At 37.8% G+C, this 18343-nt stretch overlaps 1 protein-coding gene across 20 annotated transcripts in view; it reads right to left on the reverse strand.

Moving 5' to 3' along the window:
• MPDZ (multiple PDZ domain crumbs cell polarity complex component) overlaps positions 1–18343 on the reverse strand; it is a 111464-nt gene that overhangs the window by 23286 nt on the left and 69835 nt on the right. For 10 of the 20 annotated variants that reach the window (XM_064140573.1, XM_064140571.1, XM_064140565.1 and 7 more), the window contains 12 exons: positions 15875–15985; positions 15265–15348; positions 12770–12847; positions 11505–11576; positions 8932–9094; positions 8121–8317; positions 5994–6085; positions 4548–4638; positions 4164–4244; positions 2977–3069; positions 2804–2878; positions 1263–1440 (listed from right to left, as the gene is read on the reverse strand). In XM_064140573.1, coding sequence (XP_063996643.1) covers positions 1263–1440; positions 2804–2878; positions 2977–3069; positions 4164–4244; positions 4548–4638; positions 5994–6085; positions 8121–8317; positions 8932–9094; positions 11505–11576; positions 12770–12847; positions 15265–15348; positions 15875–15985 — 1315 coding nt within the window. The remainder of the gene's footprint in view (positions 1–1262; positions 1441–2803; positions 2879–2976; positions 3070–4163; positions 4245–4547; positions 4639–5993; positions 6086–8120; positions 8318–8931; positions 9095–11504; positions 11577–12769; positions 12848–15264; positions 15349–15874; positions 15986–18343) is intronic. The other 10 variants (XM_064140577.1, XM_064140576.1, XM_064140568.1 and 7 more) reach the window with 4 other exon arrangements.

Below are 18343 nucleotides of genomic sequence, written 5' to 3' on the forward strand. Positions count from 1 at the left end.
TCTTCATCCAGAGGGGCAAAGTTTCTGTGTTAGTATAAAACAGGTTACTCTATTGCTCTGTAGCAGAAGTTCTTCATGTGTATGACTGTTGCTCATGTTAATTTGAGCTAAGCTGCCGAGAAGGCATAAACTGTAAGTGAAATAGATGAACTGAAAAGCTGCAAAGGGGTCTTGAAATACAAGGCTGACCTCATCTAGATTGTTGCAACACTACCTGTCTCAAAACTGCCTACTGCTGGAAATTCCACTGATAGAAATACTAAAGTTGGGTAGGAAAATAATATAAATCAGACCAGTAGGAAAAAAGTAGTTAGAGGTAAGTGGCTTATGGGGAAGGAGAGAAAAGAAGGTGCAGCAGCAACAGAAAAGTGAGCTTGGTGAAAGAAAGCTGAGGAGTAAATTATAAAATCAGGTGGAGAATGAAGAGGAGGGAGATCTCCCAACAGCTTGCTTGCAGATGCCTGTAAATTGTATGGAAGTCAAGTTGCAATCAAAAATCCCCAGATGCCAGAGGGAGCACTGCTGAAATCTCCATCACATCTTTAAGAGTTCCTGTGGTGGTGGGTAGAGATGGAAGGGACAGACTTGAAGAAAACAATAGATTTTACCCTGAAACTAAATGATGAACAGAAAATAAAGTAATTATTACATAGGTGGTCTCTGCATTTCTTAAGCTTTCTTTATTGCAGTGTAATGCATATCAATACTACCACTTCTAATAATTAGCAATAGAAATGTGACTCAGTAATACTTGAAGTGATGTATATATAAACTGTTATGTGCACTCTTCTCAGTGACGTTACTATTGCTTTCTCAATAGCATGTTTAACCAATAGCTGTTACCAGCAGTTACACATCATCTCCCCACTCTAAAGGGGAATAATCAAAAGTGTCTAGACACTGGCAAGACAGTCTCAACTACTACACTCTCCTAGGAAAGATGACATTACTTTTCTCCCTCATTTAAAGGAATGCTTCTCACTTATTTCTAGACAACCATGACAGAGGTATCTGCTGCACAGCCTTTCGAAGGGAGATCCCTCCTTCCTCTGGTTTCTGCAACATGCCGATAAGCAGACAAGAGATAGGTCCTCAGTGTGGAGCCTGACAGTTTCATCAGATGGATGTGTAATCTAGAAGTACTAGAAAATGCAGAACAGAAGACTGATGACTGCATGCTGAAACAGAAAACCTGTTTATGAGCTGGGTCTTCATTTTTATGTCATAATTGAGTGAAGACTAATAGACAAAGAGAACCTTACTTTTGACTGCTTCTGGTTCTGGTGAGCTGGAAAAGGGGACAGTTACTGATGGCTGAATATTCCTTCTCTCTGCTGGGGCTGTGATGGAAGGGACTGGTGCTGCAGTCGGGCTATCCACCTCTGCTGAGTTGACTGTAAGTCTCACCATAGTTTTGGAGGTCTTTAGGAGATTAATAAACTGAGTGATAAAGAGAAAAGCTGGTGAAATGTGTAACTGGACTGTTCAGTTGTAAAAATAAACAACAAAAAGAGGCAGAACTGTTCTGTGAACTGGAGCTATAAGTCACAATCTTGCAGGGGTTTTGCTAATGAGCAAGGACAACAGTGGTGTTTTTCATAAGAAACAGCAGTGGCGTTAACTGTGGGCCAGAACTGGCTAATGTTAATCAAGTGGCTTCCACAAAACTTCTTCAGACTACACCAGGTGATAACATGGCAACCTTTCAATGGCTTCTCTGGACAAAATGCTCTGTGTGTGTGTATATATATATATAATTTTTAGAGAAGTTGGCAAGTTAATACTATCTTGTAATGCTTGAGTAAAGCCTAAATATGATTGCATAGAAAGCAATGACAATACACCTACTGATTCAAATAAATATGTTACTTCCATCCTAGTCCCTTAATCAGATCCACATCTGCTAGCAAAATCTGAAAATATGTGATAAGGCAACATGAAATCTAGTTTAAAAAACCTTCAAAATAATTTGCCTTCTCTTACAAAAGACATCAAATCCACTCAAGACTTCAGATTTCACTAGATTTAGAAATATTTTCAGAAACTATTTGCTAAATCTATTTTTCCCAAGTCCTACTTCCCTGCAAATAACTTTGTTACCTCTCACACTTTTACTGCTTCAGAAATAGCAGAATCAAAGAGTAAGATGGAGGATCTCCTAACTGCCCTTCCACAAACAGAAAGTAATCCCATTCTTAAAGAATCACATTTCTTGCAAGCAAGGCAGGTGCTAGGAAAATGCCCTCCTTGATTCATTACAGAACTCAAACTGAGTTTCCAGAGCAGGAAATTCATAATAGAGCTTCTTATTTAGGAATAGAGACAGATTTCTCCAAAGGGTTGGAATATAATGGTGCCATTATTGCAAAAGCATTCCCTATGTATAAGCATAGTTTATGACCCATTTCATGACTAATGCAACTGATTCTAACACTTCTAAAGTGGAGTAGCTATGAAGAGTCATTATTGAGCAATAGTTCATGGCTTTTATCCCAAAACTAAGTGCCTCTAAGTCAACAGATCTGAGCTACAGGGAAAAAAGAAAAAAAAAATCACATTTGTAGCACAGATAGATGGTTCATGCAGTGCACTAAAGTAAAATAGCTGCTGAGCTTTAAATTCAGGCTTTAGTTTATTCTGCAACAGTTTTCGTACTCAGACAATACCAGTGAATTTTTATTTTTTAGGCAGCTTTGAAAATGAAGTCAGAGTATAATCACAAAAAACTCACTAGTTTAAGACACAATCACATCCTACATTAAGTTTTGTGATTTCTGCAATAGTCTTAACACTTCAGAATCACCTTTTCTACCGGATATCCCACAACAATTTCATCATCCACTGCCAGGATCTGATCTCCAACTTTGATTCGTCCATCCTGTAAATAATGTAGAATAAAAAAAAAAAAAAAACCCAAACATGAGCTACTTCAAAAATATTTTTCATTCTCTGTTTATGTTTTAAATCTTCTCACACCTTTGCTGCTGCTCCATGATCCGTTAAGCTCTTAACAACTACTCCATTAACTGTGTCTTCTTCACTTATTGCAATTCCGAAGCCTCCCTGATCCTGGAGAAAACATTAAAAAAGCAAATGTCTAGGTACTGTATTTAGCAAATTGTTAGAGTTACATTCATTAAATTCTAGTGAAATCAGTAGACATAACAAAAGCTTAGGTTTTCAAAATGCATCAGTATTTTTTATTTTAGACTAATTTATTTCTGAAATAGATTCCAGAAACAGACAGTATATTGGCTACCAAGATAAACATGAAACACTTCTAAATTCAAATCAACTCTTTTGAAACTCTGAAGTTCAATTGTGATTCAGTCGCTGAATTCATAAATATGAGAAAGAAGCACTAACTATTTGGAAACTAAAAACTGAGGTAAGCAAAATTCCTGACAGAACTTTCTCATTTGAAACCACAGAAAAAGTAAATACAGGCCCAGAAAATACAGAAGATGGAAAAATGTATGCTTTTTTTGTGAGATTATCAAATGTTTGTGGTAGAGTGAAATCTCTCTAGTGATTTCACCTAGAAATAAATCATCTAGATAAACCATCATAGGTACTATATTCTCCTATTAGTAATGAAAGGCTAGATGTCTTCCAAGGAGAAAAGTTGCCAACAGTCTACAAGTGTCTACACTTATGTCCACTGAATGCAACTGTTTTCTCCACATCGATAAGCAGGAGCTATTTTTTCACCCTCATTAAGAAGCTTCATGGTGACAGAACACTTGACCATTTTTCTCCTAGCTCCACAACTTTCATTAAATATGTACTTCATCTGAAGAGATGTATTGCTTATAAATTTACTTTGAAAAACTAAAGCAATGATTTTACTCGAGTTACCACCAGTAGCTGGTTGACAAAGGTTTTGCCAATAGGAGAGAAGACATGACTTCTTCCAGAACACAGAGCAATTGGCAAATTTATGTGAAGTCAGAGACTCATGAGATTGCCACAGACAGTCAGTCATTATGCCACAAAAACTAGAGACTTCATTCACAAATAGGAAGAGAACACCTCTTGAAACCTCTGTTCTGACTTCCAGTAAGAGACAACTTTTGAGGAACTCCATTACCAAAATAAAAAAGGCAAGCTAGTGAGTATTAAATACAAATGTAGCTGCCGTACATTTGTTTTTTAGTACCTACCTTAGGGAGTTCGACATACTGAATATTTTTACGTGAACTGAAATCAGAACAAGCACTGGAGTTTGCATCACTGTTATCGATCTAATAATGAAACAAAAACAAAACGTAACTAACTGTATTCAACATTTTACATCATAATAAAGTACCATGCACCATTTAAAGTGGGTCTGACCATTATATGCCGTCCTTTAAACTTCTATAAACCTATTCCAAGAATATTAGATTTACTTTACAGTTTAGATGAATATAAAACTCAATTGACCACACCTGTGCTAAACTTAGCAGCTCTACTAAAATCTAGTTAGTATTTTTTAAGCTGACACTCTTTTATCCAGAGCAACATTATCACCTCAGTCAAATGAGCAGAACAGTAGTTTAGTTTACCTCTTGATGTTGACGTGCCCCTGAAGCACACTGTGAAGCCTCTACCGATTTTGCAGGGCATACAGCCATCTGACTGACTGCATCTTTATTTCTGTAACATATTTGGTTAAAGAATGTAGAAAGAAAACACCAATACAACACTGCGTTTCTTAGAATAAGTTTAAGTTGTACTTTGTTTTTTATGGCATTCATAATGCAAATACTGAAACAGAAGGCTTGATATCACAGAATCATCAGGGTTGGAAGGGACCTTGAAGATCATCTAGATCCAACCCCCCCTGACATGGGGGATTCCACTAGATCAGGTTGCTCAGAGCCACATCCAGCCTGGACTTAAAAACATCCAGGGATGGGGCTTCCACCACCTCCTTGGGCAATCTGTTTCAGTGTCTCACCACCATTGTAGTGAAGAACTTTACTTTCTAATGTCTAATCTAACTCTATCCTTCCCTATCTTGGATCCATTCCCCCTGGACCAATCACTAGCCAACACCCTGAAAAGTTCCTCACCAGCTTTCTTGTAGGCCACCCTCAGACATTGGAAGGCCACAATAAGGTTTCCTCAGAGCCTTCTCTTCTCCAATCTAAACAACCCCAATTCTCTCAGCCTGTCCTCATAGGAGAGGAGCCCCAGCCCGCTGATCATCCTCATGCCCCTTCTCTAGACACTTTCCAACATGTCCGTATGTTTCTTGCAATAGGGGCTCCAGAACTGGACACAGTACTTCAGGTGGAGTCTCACCAGCAGTGTAGAGGGAGAATACCAACTCTCTCGATCTGCTGGCCACACTTCTCTTCATGAAGCCAAGGATACAGTTGGCTTTTTGAGCTGCAAGTGCACACTGGCAGTTCACACACTGAACTTCTTCCTATCGTACACACAAGTCCTTTTCTTTCAAGCCAGTCACTGCCCAGCCTATAGTGGTGCCTAGGATTACCCTGACTCAGACACAGGACCTTGCAACTTGGTCTTGTTGAACCTCATGAGGCTGGCATGGGCCCAGCTCTCCAGCCTGTCAAGGTCCCTCTGGAGGTATCCCTTCCCTCCACACCATACAGCTTGGTGTCACTGGCAAACTTGCTGAGGCTGCACTCAATGCCATTGTCCACTTGATTCATGTTAAGAAAGACTGGTCCCAGTACTGATGATTGAGGGACTCCACTTGTCACTGACCTCCAAGTGGACATGGACCCACTGACAGTCACTCTCTGGGTGCAGCTGTCAAGCCAGTTCTTTATCCACTGAGTGGTCCGTCCATCAAACCCATATAATTACCAGCTTGGAGATCAGGATTTTGTGTGGGACATAGACTTAACAGCTACTCAGAACTAGGTTCTAAAGTATATCTACCTTACCAAAATTAAAACCAAACCAGAAATGCTTTGTGCAAAATTTGAGCACATTAAAAATAAACCTTTTTAGCCAAACTTTTGACCAGAACTTACCTGATAAAAATTATTTTTACTTTAGATGGTGCACATTTGATTATGGAGGAAGCATTCTGGTGAGTCCTTCCATAGAGTATTTGCCCATTTATCTACATAAAGGAAAACAGTAATTATTTCTCAAACTATTTTAACTCCTTTAAACTTGTTAAGCCTTTAGAAAATCCACTGTTTCACATCACATGCTAAAGCAGCAATTATATTAAAATAACAGAGTATGTTCAGTGCTGTTTTCACTCCCTCCTTCCAGTTTAAGTTCAGACTAATGCTGTCATAGGGCAAAAATCCCATTCTCTGAGTTATACTGGGCACATCATCTCTTTCCACTTGCCACTGATCACCTCATGACTAACGCAGTGATAAAGCAGAGCCATGGGAAATTCTAACCATAGGAATTTAATTCATCATTTATATCCAGAAACAAGACTGCTATTTGTTTTTGAATTTCAGCTCTGAGCCAGTACCTTTACACACAGGAGTCTGAACCACTGGTGCATTTGTAATCTGAAGATTTATGTGAGAATACTTGCCTTCATTTGGCAAAACAGACTCACTGAAACCCTGTGAAGGTCCTATGGCACATACCTATGATATGAGGTATCAGAGTGAATTTGCAGAATAAGCCCACAATTTGCTTTTATTTTTTTAGTTGCATTTGGTTTTGGAAATGCAAAACTACAGTGCAGAAGTCCATTTTAAGAAAACGGAAATGATTGGTAAAGGACAGCTTGGATCTACACAGAAAGAAAATAATGAGGCAGTACTAACAGGAGCAGAGAAGCAGAGAAGCAGTGAAGAGTAAGCAGCGGAAGCAAGACGCTGAACTGCAGGTTGAGTGTAACAGCAGTCTCTCAGCTCTCATGCAGGTCGTGTCCACCAGGCACAATCACAATAACACTGTGCCTTGTCATTTATACTGGAGGTGACAATCCAGAAGCAACAAACACTGCCTCCAGTGTTTGCTACGGGGTTGTAAAGAAACATGGCTCAGTTGTCACATGGGAGACAGGACATGGCACACTACAGCTGACGGGAAGCTACTTTGAACACTAGCAGAAGATTGTGTCTTCTCAGATGCTGAGACAATCTTTGAGCATCAGCATTTGCAGGTTTATAGCATGGACAGTAAACAAGAGATTACATGAGAACAGACTCAGATGTTGTTTCAATGTATTATGCAGATATTCAGCATCTGCAACCTCAAGGTTTTAAAACCAAATACTTTAACTGAGTCAAAAGAACCACCTAACAGGTAACATTAGACTGCACAACTGAGTCCTTAAGAGTAGATCCACAGCACTGCCTATCTCCTGGCTTCTCTCCTAAGTCTGCAATTGTCAACCCGCACTGTTTAGGCAGACTGGCAGTTGTCTGTCTCCCTCAGAATTTGTTCCTGTGCACCCTCAAACACCACCATGTGTAGTTTTAAAATTACACAAAGCCCCTCTGTGAGGGCAAGGTTACCTACCTCTATAAGAAAAACTAGGAAAAGTTACAGCAGATAGTACATTTGAAAGCATCATCAGGTCAATGGTGGCAATATAAAAATATACTTTATATACATTTTGGGAATGTTAGCTGCATGTTCAGCAGTTGGGCTGCTTTACAAAGCCACTAGAAAACAGTCCAAATGTATAATGAGATAACAGTTTGTAATACAAATGGATATGTTCCTGTTTCATCAATTTAAATTCCTCTTTGTATCTTATACAAGATAAAAATTATTCTGGTTTCATCACACTTCGAGGAGACAAAGAAATACAGTCTGGAGAACTCAGAACTCCACAAACAGATGTAGTAAAGCACCTCAGTATTTTCCATGGCCTTAAACACACTACTTTTCAATAAAACCTCCATAACCCAGAAACTGCAATCATCCCCCATTTTTATCCATTTTAAAACCACACATGTTTCTCTACTTAGCACTGTTATCATCAGTAAAAAAGTCTCACTTACAACTACCTGGCATACACAAGAATGAAAATCTCATAGCATAGTTATGTCAGCTTAAATAACTTCAGGATTTCACACTTCACAGAAGACCTATATTGTAACAAGAATCTAGTATTTTAGGGCATTTTAAGTCAGTATGCTTGAGTTTCAGTCAGTATAAATTGCAAAACTCACCTCTAGTAACTCATCTGCAATCTGCAACCTGCCATCTTTGCCAGCTGCTCCATTTGGATCAATTCCCACTATAAACACACTCATCCTCGATCGGTCCTTGTTTCCAGCAAGACTAAGTCCCAGACCTGTCTTTCCTTTTTCCAGCTCTATCATGTGTAGCTCCCCTGGTAGATTTCCATAGCGCTGCACGATCTTTTCTAAATGTATGGGCAGCAGAGTTTGGATTTACATTAAAAAGTTTCACGAGTTACACAGAGAGTCAGGATCAGCGACTACTGGGCAGTATCTGACAGAATAATACCAAACTAGATGAGAAACATTTAAGTACACACCACGTTTCCTTTTAAGCTAAGCCTTAGGTGACTTATAACAATATTTCTAGTTCCTTGTTTTCCTTCTAACTTTGGGAAACATTAAAACTTCCCTCTGAAAAGACAGTTCTTCACATACAAAAGCAATAGTCTTCCCTCCAGTAACACCTTCAAGTACCAGAAGCTAGTACATAAATCACTGCCACCAGTTACCAAGATGGTTCAGTTACACTGAAATTCTACAAGTAGTCCTACATGTGAAACAGTGCATTTGGATCATGGAAGAGAAGAGAAACTGAAATGCAGTGAAGAACAAATTAATTTTGTATTTCACAGCATGCATATGACCAGGAACAACTGAAACTTGACAAAAACATCTAGCACCCAGACCACACATTACACAAGATGAGAGTTCAAACTGGGACACCCCCCAATATCTTCCCTTGTAGCAGTACTTCAACACTGAATGTTTCAAACATTATCCCAAAGTATAAACTTACTCCAACTGTAGCCAAACTCATCTTCCTTCTCCACATCCTCTGATACTCTGCTAGAAGATGACTGCACAGTATCACAGCTCATTCCTGAAAATGATGATGGAGGGGGCAGAGGCAAATTACAAAGCGAAGTCTTTTCCGGCTCTAAATCGGACTGACCAAATGCCTGTGGAGAGTAAGAAAAAAGCAATTGCTAAGCAGATGCCAGCTCTATGTAGGGGACAACCAGCACACAGAAATGTTGAAAAGGCAACGACTATGACTTTGAAGCTTACATATCAAGCAGACATGATTTTAAATTAACAACACAGCACAGAAAGGCTGTTAAGAGATCAAAACAGAAACAAACAGCAGGCAAAGTAGGAGATAATACCATTTCAAAGTGTATTCAGAAGCAAGCAGAACTCACAATAAAAGCCCAATTCAGAAAAGTTTTATGTGCCATTTTATGTATCAGAAAGCCTCTTTAGAAGACTCAATTTTTTAAAATGTCCTTCTGTGAAAGACTTCTACTTCCTCTTATTTTTAAAACAAATGGCATATAATTCCTTTCTACCACATACTTTGGAAGCCAAATAGGAGGAAAGGGAAAGGAAACAAAGAATTTATTGCTTTAGAAAAAGTTCCCAGAAGAAAAAAAAAAGTGCTATTATCTGAAATGACAATTTAAAACTAAAATTAATCATGTTAACTGAAGAAATCCACAGTAACTGGACTTTGACAGTCTTTCTTCACTCATTTACCACAAGTTGTAGAGGGACAGCAAATAAAGGAGGACAGAAATTAAACCACAGAAGAGACAATAAATTTTGGTCTTGATGTATGTGGTCTATTCATATTTACAAAAGGTAAAAAGTATAATCACATGACTACTACAATGTTCAACACCCAAATCCACAAACTGGCAAGCCTACACTTAAGACAGTTTTCTGGAGGAATATGGACTCTGATCAGGGATTTGGCTAATCTTTTTTGTAATTTATGTAATTTTATCTTGTTCAAAGTAAACACGCAAGCAAGAAACTCATGTTTGAGTCTCATAATTCTTAAGATTATGTGTGCCAAAGAGACTTAGACTTTGCTATTCGGCAGATCTACCGTTGATGTTAACAATAAAAGCTTCAGATGAAAGCAGAGTATTTTAACAACACCAGGGAGTTGCAGGTGTTACTCTAGGTTCATAGCCCTGTTCTTGTAAATTTAGCTTTCATCACCTCTGTTAGCAAAAGTCTGAACACAGATCATGTCTCTGGGTGCCAAAAGTACTGAGATAATTTCCTCATCAGAGTTAACAGTGAAATGGGTAGCAACATATACCTTAGAAGACTTCAATCTGATTTAAACTAAAAGCATTGAAAAGACTGTAAAGTTACCAAGTTACCAATACTGAGATTTCAGGAAGGTTACATCTCTTAGGGAAAATGAGTTACCTTCATCCTCAGTATACCCTAAAGACTAAAAGAAAATACGAGTGCTCCATTGCAGTTTCCCCATTATGCTCCTGTTCAAAATACTTTTATTCCACTCAGGAACTAGTTAAACTATGCTAGTAGCTTAACTAAGAATTCACTAAATATAAAAAGTGTGGGAAGTTTTAATGTGCTCAAGCCAATGATTTTTATTTAAAAATGCATATAGATTCTATATACAATATACAACTGATATTATGTAATATCAGTCATACTGATCAGTACTTTGCATGTTGGTGAAAGGGTCACACCTCATGGAGAGAAGAGGAGATTAATTCTAGAAACACTGATTTTCCAGTGGATTTAGTAGCATTGACTAAAAAGCTATATAACATACTGAAAATAAAGCAAGAGAGCAGACCACATCAGTAGACCTCACAGTAGTCTCTGTTTCAAAAACAAAATGAACATATCGCTTGAGTGGTGTTTTTGGTAAATTATAGGGTCCAAGAACTGCAGAATTAAGAAAACATGGCCAAAACCCAGGAACATAAAATTTCTGTCATGGACCTCAGGAGTATCTGTTAAGTGTGGATGTATGGTTATATCCTAACAGATTAGCGCTCAGGAACTGCAGCCACCATAATCCGATTAACAAAAAATGATACTTTAATGCATCTTTGTGCACACATACATAAACATGAACACATCTGATACTGAAGAAAATTATGAAAGTAAAAGGTAGAAAGCATGTTACAATGCCATTTTGGTGAAGCTCTACCTCCAGAACTCAGTCTGCCATGCATGCATCCCCAGCAGCAGAAGCTGGCCTCTGTAGTTTACACACACATAAGACTTTGACTCCTTGAATCGGGCCACACAAAAGATCTAAACCGCTCTAACTCATGAAATACCTTCAGTGTGCTGCAGCACAGTATTTCATTTAAAATGCAAAGCATCAGACAGTGCATGAACCCATTTGGCTACCAAGGTCACTCTGATCATAGCCAAGCAAGTATGAAAAAATGGCAGCAACTTTGGAGCAGTATCACTTCAACAAAGGAGACACATGGAGAGGAAGAAGCAGTACTCCAGAAGGTATCACAGGCCATGTATGAATGTACAGCACACATACAGTAGGACCCACTCACTGGAATCAAGACAAACCTTGAATGGTGTGGGAGCAAAAGGGTTAGTTGGGGAACAACGGAAGGTAACCCTAATTGGATTCGATACCTCCTACGGTAACAGAAAACAGTAATCCACATGTTACAGCATCTTTTGCAATACACAGGGTTATTAATGAAGAAGTAATTTTTAATTAATTCATTTTACTAATTGCAGCAACTTTATTAGCTCCATTTAGAAATGGACAAAAGTATTAGAGAGGTTACTAAGGAAGGTAATTCAGAAAAGTTTCTTATTGTACAAGAATCTTAGATCAGCAGAAGCAGAGAGAGATGACAAAAGGGCATTCTATGGCAATGTTAAAAATTTAATTATGTAGACACTGCAAAAACACTAAGCTTATTCTAAAGATACTGGAATATTTTGCAGAAACACTTATCAAAATATGGAAAACACAAGCTATCATTTATGTTAAACTTCTATTCCCTTTCCTCAGAACTGTGACAAACACAAAGACAGTTTTAAAAAATATACATGCAATTGTACACCACATATCATACCACAAATATATGTTGTACATTCAATATACTTGACAATGTGGGAAAATAAACAAATGGCACAATCACTTCCAAGATGTAAAGCCAGCTAGAAACTATTTATTAAATCAGAAATGCACACAAATAAGAATGAAGCCTTTAAATATTATTGTATTAGAAATTAACTCTGTTCCCAATATCAAAAGCATGCAGTGAGCACTAAGCACAAACAAATAAACAAAACCTAACTATTTTCACATTTCCAAACATGTCAGCATCCTGTTCATGGTGCACTAAAATAATTTTCAAGAAGAAGAAGAAGAGTATTTTCAGCATCATAACACAAAAGCTGCCAATGTTTGGTTTTTTTTTCATGCAAGAGGAAAAAAAAAAACAGACATGAAAGCCGGAATGTTCTGACCACATAGAAAGAAAATTAAGTATGCAGCAGCAGATCAACTTACACTGATGAGAGATTCCCATTCAGGTATTTTAGCATATACCACATGGACTGATTTTGTAATTGAGACTCTAACACCTGATTAGATCAGATTTAGTTGCTGTAATTAATGGAGCTGGCCCTTTTTAATCTCTTCCAAAACTTTTCTATGCACCTGCATGTCTGTGCCTTTTTAATTCACTACACGGCATTTCAACTCTCATCAGCACATTTCACTTGAATTAAGAGTTTTAAATGTAGAGAAAAGAATGGCAAAGGAGCACACACATAACGTTTGGTGAACCAGAAGCAGTGTGTCATCACTCAACCTTGTTAGTGTTGAACTGAGAGCAATCAGCAAATGGGTTAGTGCTGCTGAAGACAGTTGGCCTATAGAAAAGACTGTTCTGTAGGAAAGGCAGAGAAGGGTTGTAAAATAAATATATAATAGAAAATTAGTAAAAACATTTTTAAATTAACTTTTTGTGACTCATGAAACAAGATACATTTATTTAGCAGTTCAGGCTAACCAAACAAGGTCTGATTCCTGCACTTTACTACAGACATGAAACTAAGCACAAGTGTTATTTGCTCTGTATTTCTATCAGCTGCGTTGAGCAGACTGTGCAGGAAAAGCACCTCTTATAGCAAAGAAGTGCATGAAGTGCAGAGTTCAACAGGACAGGAACAGAAAATTTACTTGCTGTGATATTTTTATAATTTTGTTCAATCATCTCAGCATATGAGATACTCTTACATATCAGTTAATTTAAAAATCATGGGATCTCTTTATTGTAATATAATTATTTGTAATAATGTAACTAGGTTTAGTTTCTTTTTGAGAAACACAGACTAATCATAATAATTTCATTTACCTCTTTGTGGTAACACTCACTGTATATATTGCAAAAGGAAAGATTTAGTAACCTCAGGCATCTCTAAACAGACTTTACATCTAATGTGAACTTTTACAGATCACTCTGTATGTGTGTGCATGCATCTGTAATTTTCTGAATTTATAGTTTAATGAAACTAAATCCTCTGCTTTTCTCCAAACACAGAAATAGATTTCATATTTAGAGAAAATTAATTTGACCATTTATACTCCTTAAGCACCTTCTGTCCTGTGTATTCTGGGACCAGAACTTGTTCATTTAAATAAAGAGGGAACAGCTCTGATTTTGCATAGCATGTTGAAAATACAGTGCAACGTACACCTAACAGTAATTTCTGCACTAGCTGTATCCGTGTGGCAATTACCCAAATGTCTCAGACTGTTATGTTTAACACTTCTGGAAAATAAGATGCAGCATCAACTGATACATGTATATCACAGTGTATGTTGCTGTTTAAAAAAAAAACAAACATTTTTTTTAGTGTTCTTGAAGACAGAACATGCATCCCTAAACATTATTATTCTTAAAATTCATTTTGCAAAGTGAAAATTAATGTAAGGTAGTAAGACAAAAATGTATGTTCTGCAGTACTTCAGCAATGAGAAAGCAGCGCTGTGCACGAGCAACATTTCTTCACTGGTGAGTCACTCAAAGCCAATAGGCAGATTTCTGTTAACATATGCAATTCATGTTGGACTTTGTGTTTTATAAAGAGAAGTTTGGGAAAAGTAATTTGCCAGTGTCGTGATCCTACTAGGCTTTATGCATTACATTTGTCATCTGCATGTATTTCGTACCTTGAGGAAATTTTAAGCATCCAAAATAGGTATCAGAAGTATATAAACAGTTGAATTCTAGTAACAGTGGCGGAGGGGGAAAGAAACAGCCATATTAATTAAAAATCTTGTCTCTTGTATTTCATCATGATGGCATAGCACCTAACACACTACTGCTGGCTTAAATTCTGAAGGATGCAACAGCACTGTATCTATATGGTCTGACTACCACAATAAAATACAGAGCATCTGAGCTTTCCTTAAGAGTTCGGGTTAGCATGCATTCTTCACAGTCTAGAATAAGAAATGCAAATGCCAAAATGTGTTTTTTATTTTACTGTTTTTTGGTGGTGGTGGTTTTGGTTGGTTGAAATCTAAAAAAATTAGGTATGATTATAACACAAGCAATAACCCTACAATTTATCTGTGACAGATTAATTTTTACACAGAAAAGCCCAGTAAGAAAAAGAGATGTCAAACATAACTGCTTGGTAGCAAAACTATCAATTAGCTTTTCACACACTATTTCTATTATTTGAGCCATTATGGACCTCTTCAACTACTAGCAGGCCATCCCAAGCCAGATCGCTGTAATCACTGTATCAGCCTGAATGCAAAACACAAAGGGGAAGAAACTGACTCATTAGAAACATGTCACTTGAAACTGACTGTCTTTCTAAATAAACCATGGTATGGTATTAAATATAGCTAATGTGGGCAAGGAGCTACCTGTCTGGGTGACTGCACATGAATGAAGGCAGGAAATTCCCTTCTAAGATCTTATTATGAAGTACAGATGAAAGTTTCAAAAGATGAAAACAATAAATATAATGCCATTTACAACAGTCACAATGCATGTGTACAGTAAAAGCATTTGCAATGTTTCTCCTAACAGAGAAACAAGCATTTGTTAAGTAATAACAAGCTTAATAATTGCAAAACAAAGAGAACAAAGAAGTACAACAAAAAACAGCAAAGGAGCATTCTCAAAATAGAAGTTGTGATAAGCTAGTAAGACCATTCCCATCCCAAACTGGCCTAAACATTAAACAGTGACAATTTTGTTCACATCACAGCAAATGCAAGCATCTTATTTTAGTAGCTTGAACATCAATAACCAAAAATCAATAGAACTTTTTCATGCAACTTTACCTTAGTAGACTGATGATAAAATGGGTTAGTAGTTTTCTGCCCACAGGGAGCAGAAGCTGAAGAAGGGCTACAAAGAGACTCTGGCTGGGGAACAAGAGTTATGAGACAACTAGTAAATAAACACGCAGCTTACACAGACTCTACAATGAGGAAGTTTAGCTCCTAGTGATGTAAGCAACTTATATTAAAGCTCAGTAGCTTTTGTCTGCAATGTCCATGCAGTTTAGTGACGGAAAACTTCCGTGTACTTCTAGGTCCTTTCATTAATGTCCAAGGAATTTTTTAACAGGTGATGTGTTTCTGCATGTGCTCCTCAGACATGCTGTCAATTTCAAAGAGCTGGTTTTAGTTACACTCCTACTCTGCCCCAAAACAATTTATCTTTCTTGAGGCTTTTCAAAATAGTTTGAGGACGGCGTGCTGGAGGGTAATTCCAAATCCAAATCGATTTCATTCTAAATGAAAATAATACTTAAATCAAATCTTTGTTTCTAATATAGCTGAGATGGAATTTCAGGATTAAATATCCCATTCCCAAACACAACCATGTGGAACATCTGTTTAATCTATTACTCTGTATCACATCTTTTTCCACATTCTTTATGCTTACCCTTGGTCTGCTTATAATGCTCTGTACCATAAAGACTACAGGATTGCCTGCCTTCCGTATGGCTTCCACAGCTTGTTCATGGCTGGCATCTCTGAGGTCAATTCCATCCACCTGTAATTGGAAGGCCTCATCTTAACATTGCAAGAATTTACAAGAATCACAAGTCAACTTTGGGTTTTGTTTAAGAAATTCTGACAAACCTAAACCAAGCCTCTGTTACTGGTGGAAAGGTTTCTACTGACTTGGTCTGAGGTCCTCACATGCTGGTTTGAGATTTCCAAGAACAGTGAGAAGACATCAACTAAACATTCTCTGTAGTTTAGAAAAACAGGTTTTTCACTAGTCTTCCTTCAGGTTCCATAACATTTTTCCAGAGGAAGTGTAATAGGAGAGATATGATAATATGAAGAGATGAGGCGATGCAAAGAAAGTAGTAGCATTTGCCAAATATCAGTTCCTATAAATTTGCTTTCAGAATAATCTCTCACTAAGTGGAATTTGTTAGGTGCTGGAAGGTCTCTCCTTGTCGCATATTTTGTCAGTACAGTGTACTTTGATACTTAGCAAAACTAATTTTAGCTACTTGACACTTTTCTCAAAAGTCAAACTTTTAGGTCAAATTTTTCTTCTAGAAGAAAGCACTGAAAAAGGATGCTTAAGGACAATGTTTTCTGTGGTTGCTTCTATTCATGTCTTTGCATGCAGTGGTGTATAAAACACTTGGTCTTAAGATTCAAGTAAGAACCATGGTCTGGCAAGGTTAGCATCAGTAAAGCACTCTCACAATGACTGCAACAAAAGCTAAAGCCAACATAGGAAGTTTATTTTTTAGTGGTAATTCCTGCACACAAATTTATATAATGAAGATTATCTCTACCTTTATAACTGTTTAACTCTAAGCTTCACCATCCAGTGTAAATCAAGAACAAAACTACTCTGAGAAAGAGATTCTAAACCTATGAGGAAATGAACAACACCACAAAGGGTTTCCAATTCACCACACTGGAAAAAATGTATGCACTAGTAGAGAGAAAAACTTAGATATGCTACAACTTGAAAAAAATGAAAGAATTAATTCAGAAACTGTAACATTAACACCACAACAGCTACTTCATTTCACCCATCCACTTCAACTTCTGCAAGTACTGTTGTCAGAGACAATCACAGGTATTCAGATATAACAAGGGGTTTTTAACTTTGTGGCTACCAAGCAAATTTCCACCTCCACACATGTTATACCCTGAAACTCTTCTGCTGTAGAATGTGCTACCTATATTAAGGTATTATTTCAAGACTCTTCAAAGCACTCTTGTAGCAGAGAGTAAACTGCAGTTTAAAGTAACATCATGTAAGCAAATCCAACCTGATTCACAGGAGGATCTCTATCCCCCTGCTTATTATGGTCATATGGATGGACACAGTAAGCTAAGAACATCATGCCTGGCTCAGAGTAGTTCCTAATGGCCTGACACTGTAGACTGCTAATATCTGACTAACTGATAATCATCAAAGGAAAGACACTCTCCCTTCAGGACATTCATTCCTAAGCTTCTTTAAGTGACAAAGCAAAAGTGAATGCATGAGAACAGGATGGGCTAAGAATAAGAGAAACCCAGATAAATTCCTCTCTTCAACACCACTGGCTACTCTATCCTGAAAGACTGTGCTAGTTTTAAGCCAGCTATAATGTTTTGGTGAGAAGGATTAGATCACAGGCCATGAAAGAGAATCAATGTTGATGTCTACTTCACTCATAGGCTTGATGAGAGGTATAAGAGCAAGAATTCAAACACAGATAAGGAAGTTGCACTCTGTCTGGACTGTGGGTTGCATTTTTCTCTCTAACCTAACCTGATTAATCCACTTGCTTCCTAACCCCCCTGGCTGACCCTCCATTCTTCCTTGGGCACAAGGCAACGTCAGGGGTAAGGTAGAGGGGTGGAAGAAGGTGGAAGGGGAGTTGGGAGTCCCTTCTGGGGACTCAGGTTTCTGGGAGGGGAGTTGTGTTTCTGTATTACCTTTTGCCTTGTATATTTCTGTCTATAACTGTATATACTGTAAATATCTGCTTGTATATTGTGCTAAGCTGTAAATATAAGCTTCATTCAATTTCCAGAGCTGGCTGAGTCTAGTCTGGGTGATTTCTAAAGTGTGTGTGGGGAGGGGGGCCCCGCGGGTAACACCCGAACCACCACACAGAGGCACAATTCTCTTAAATTCCTTTGTATCAAATTCAACTTCACATCATGAAAAAAAATTGTCTCACTTGATTCCAGCACAAGATGCATACAAATGACATGATCTTACCAGGATTTAAGAGGGAATTAAGTTTGACATTTCTTTTCATGACTCGCTTTTTACTGGCCATTTCTGTTGCTATATAATCATGGAATGAGCCAGGTTGGAAGAGACCTCCAAGATCATTCAGTCCAACCTAGCACCCAGCCCTGTCCAATCAACTAGACCACA

The sequence above is a fragment of the Pogoniulus pusillus genome, chromosome Z (genome assembly GCF_015220805.1).
Source record: "Pogoniulus pusillus isolate bPogPus1 chromosome Z, bPogPus1.pri, whole genome shotgun sequence".
Lineage (NCBI taxonomy): Eukaryota > Metazoa > Chordata > Aves > Piciformes > Lybiidae > Pogoniulus > Pogoniulus pusillus.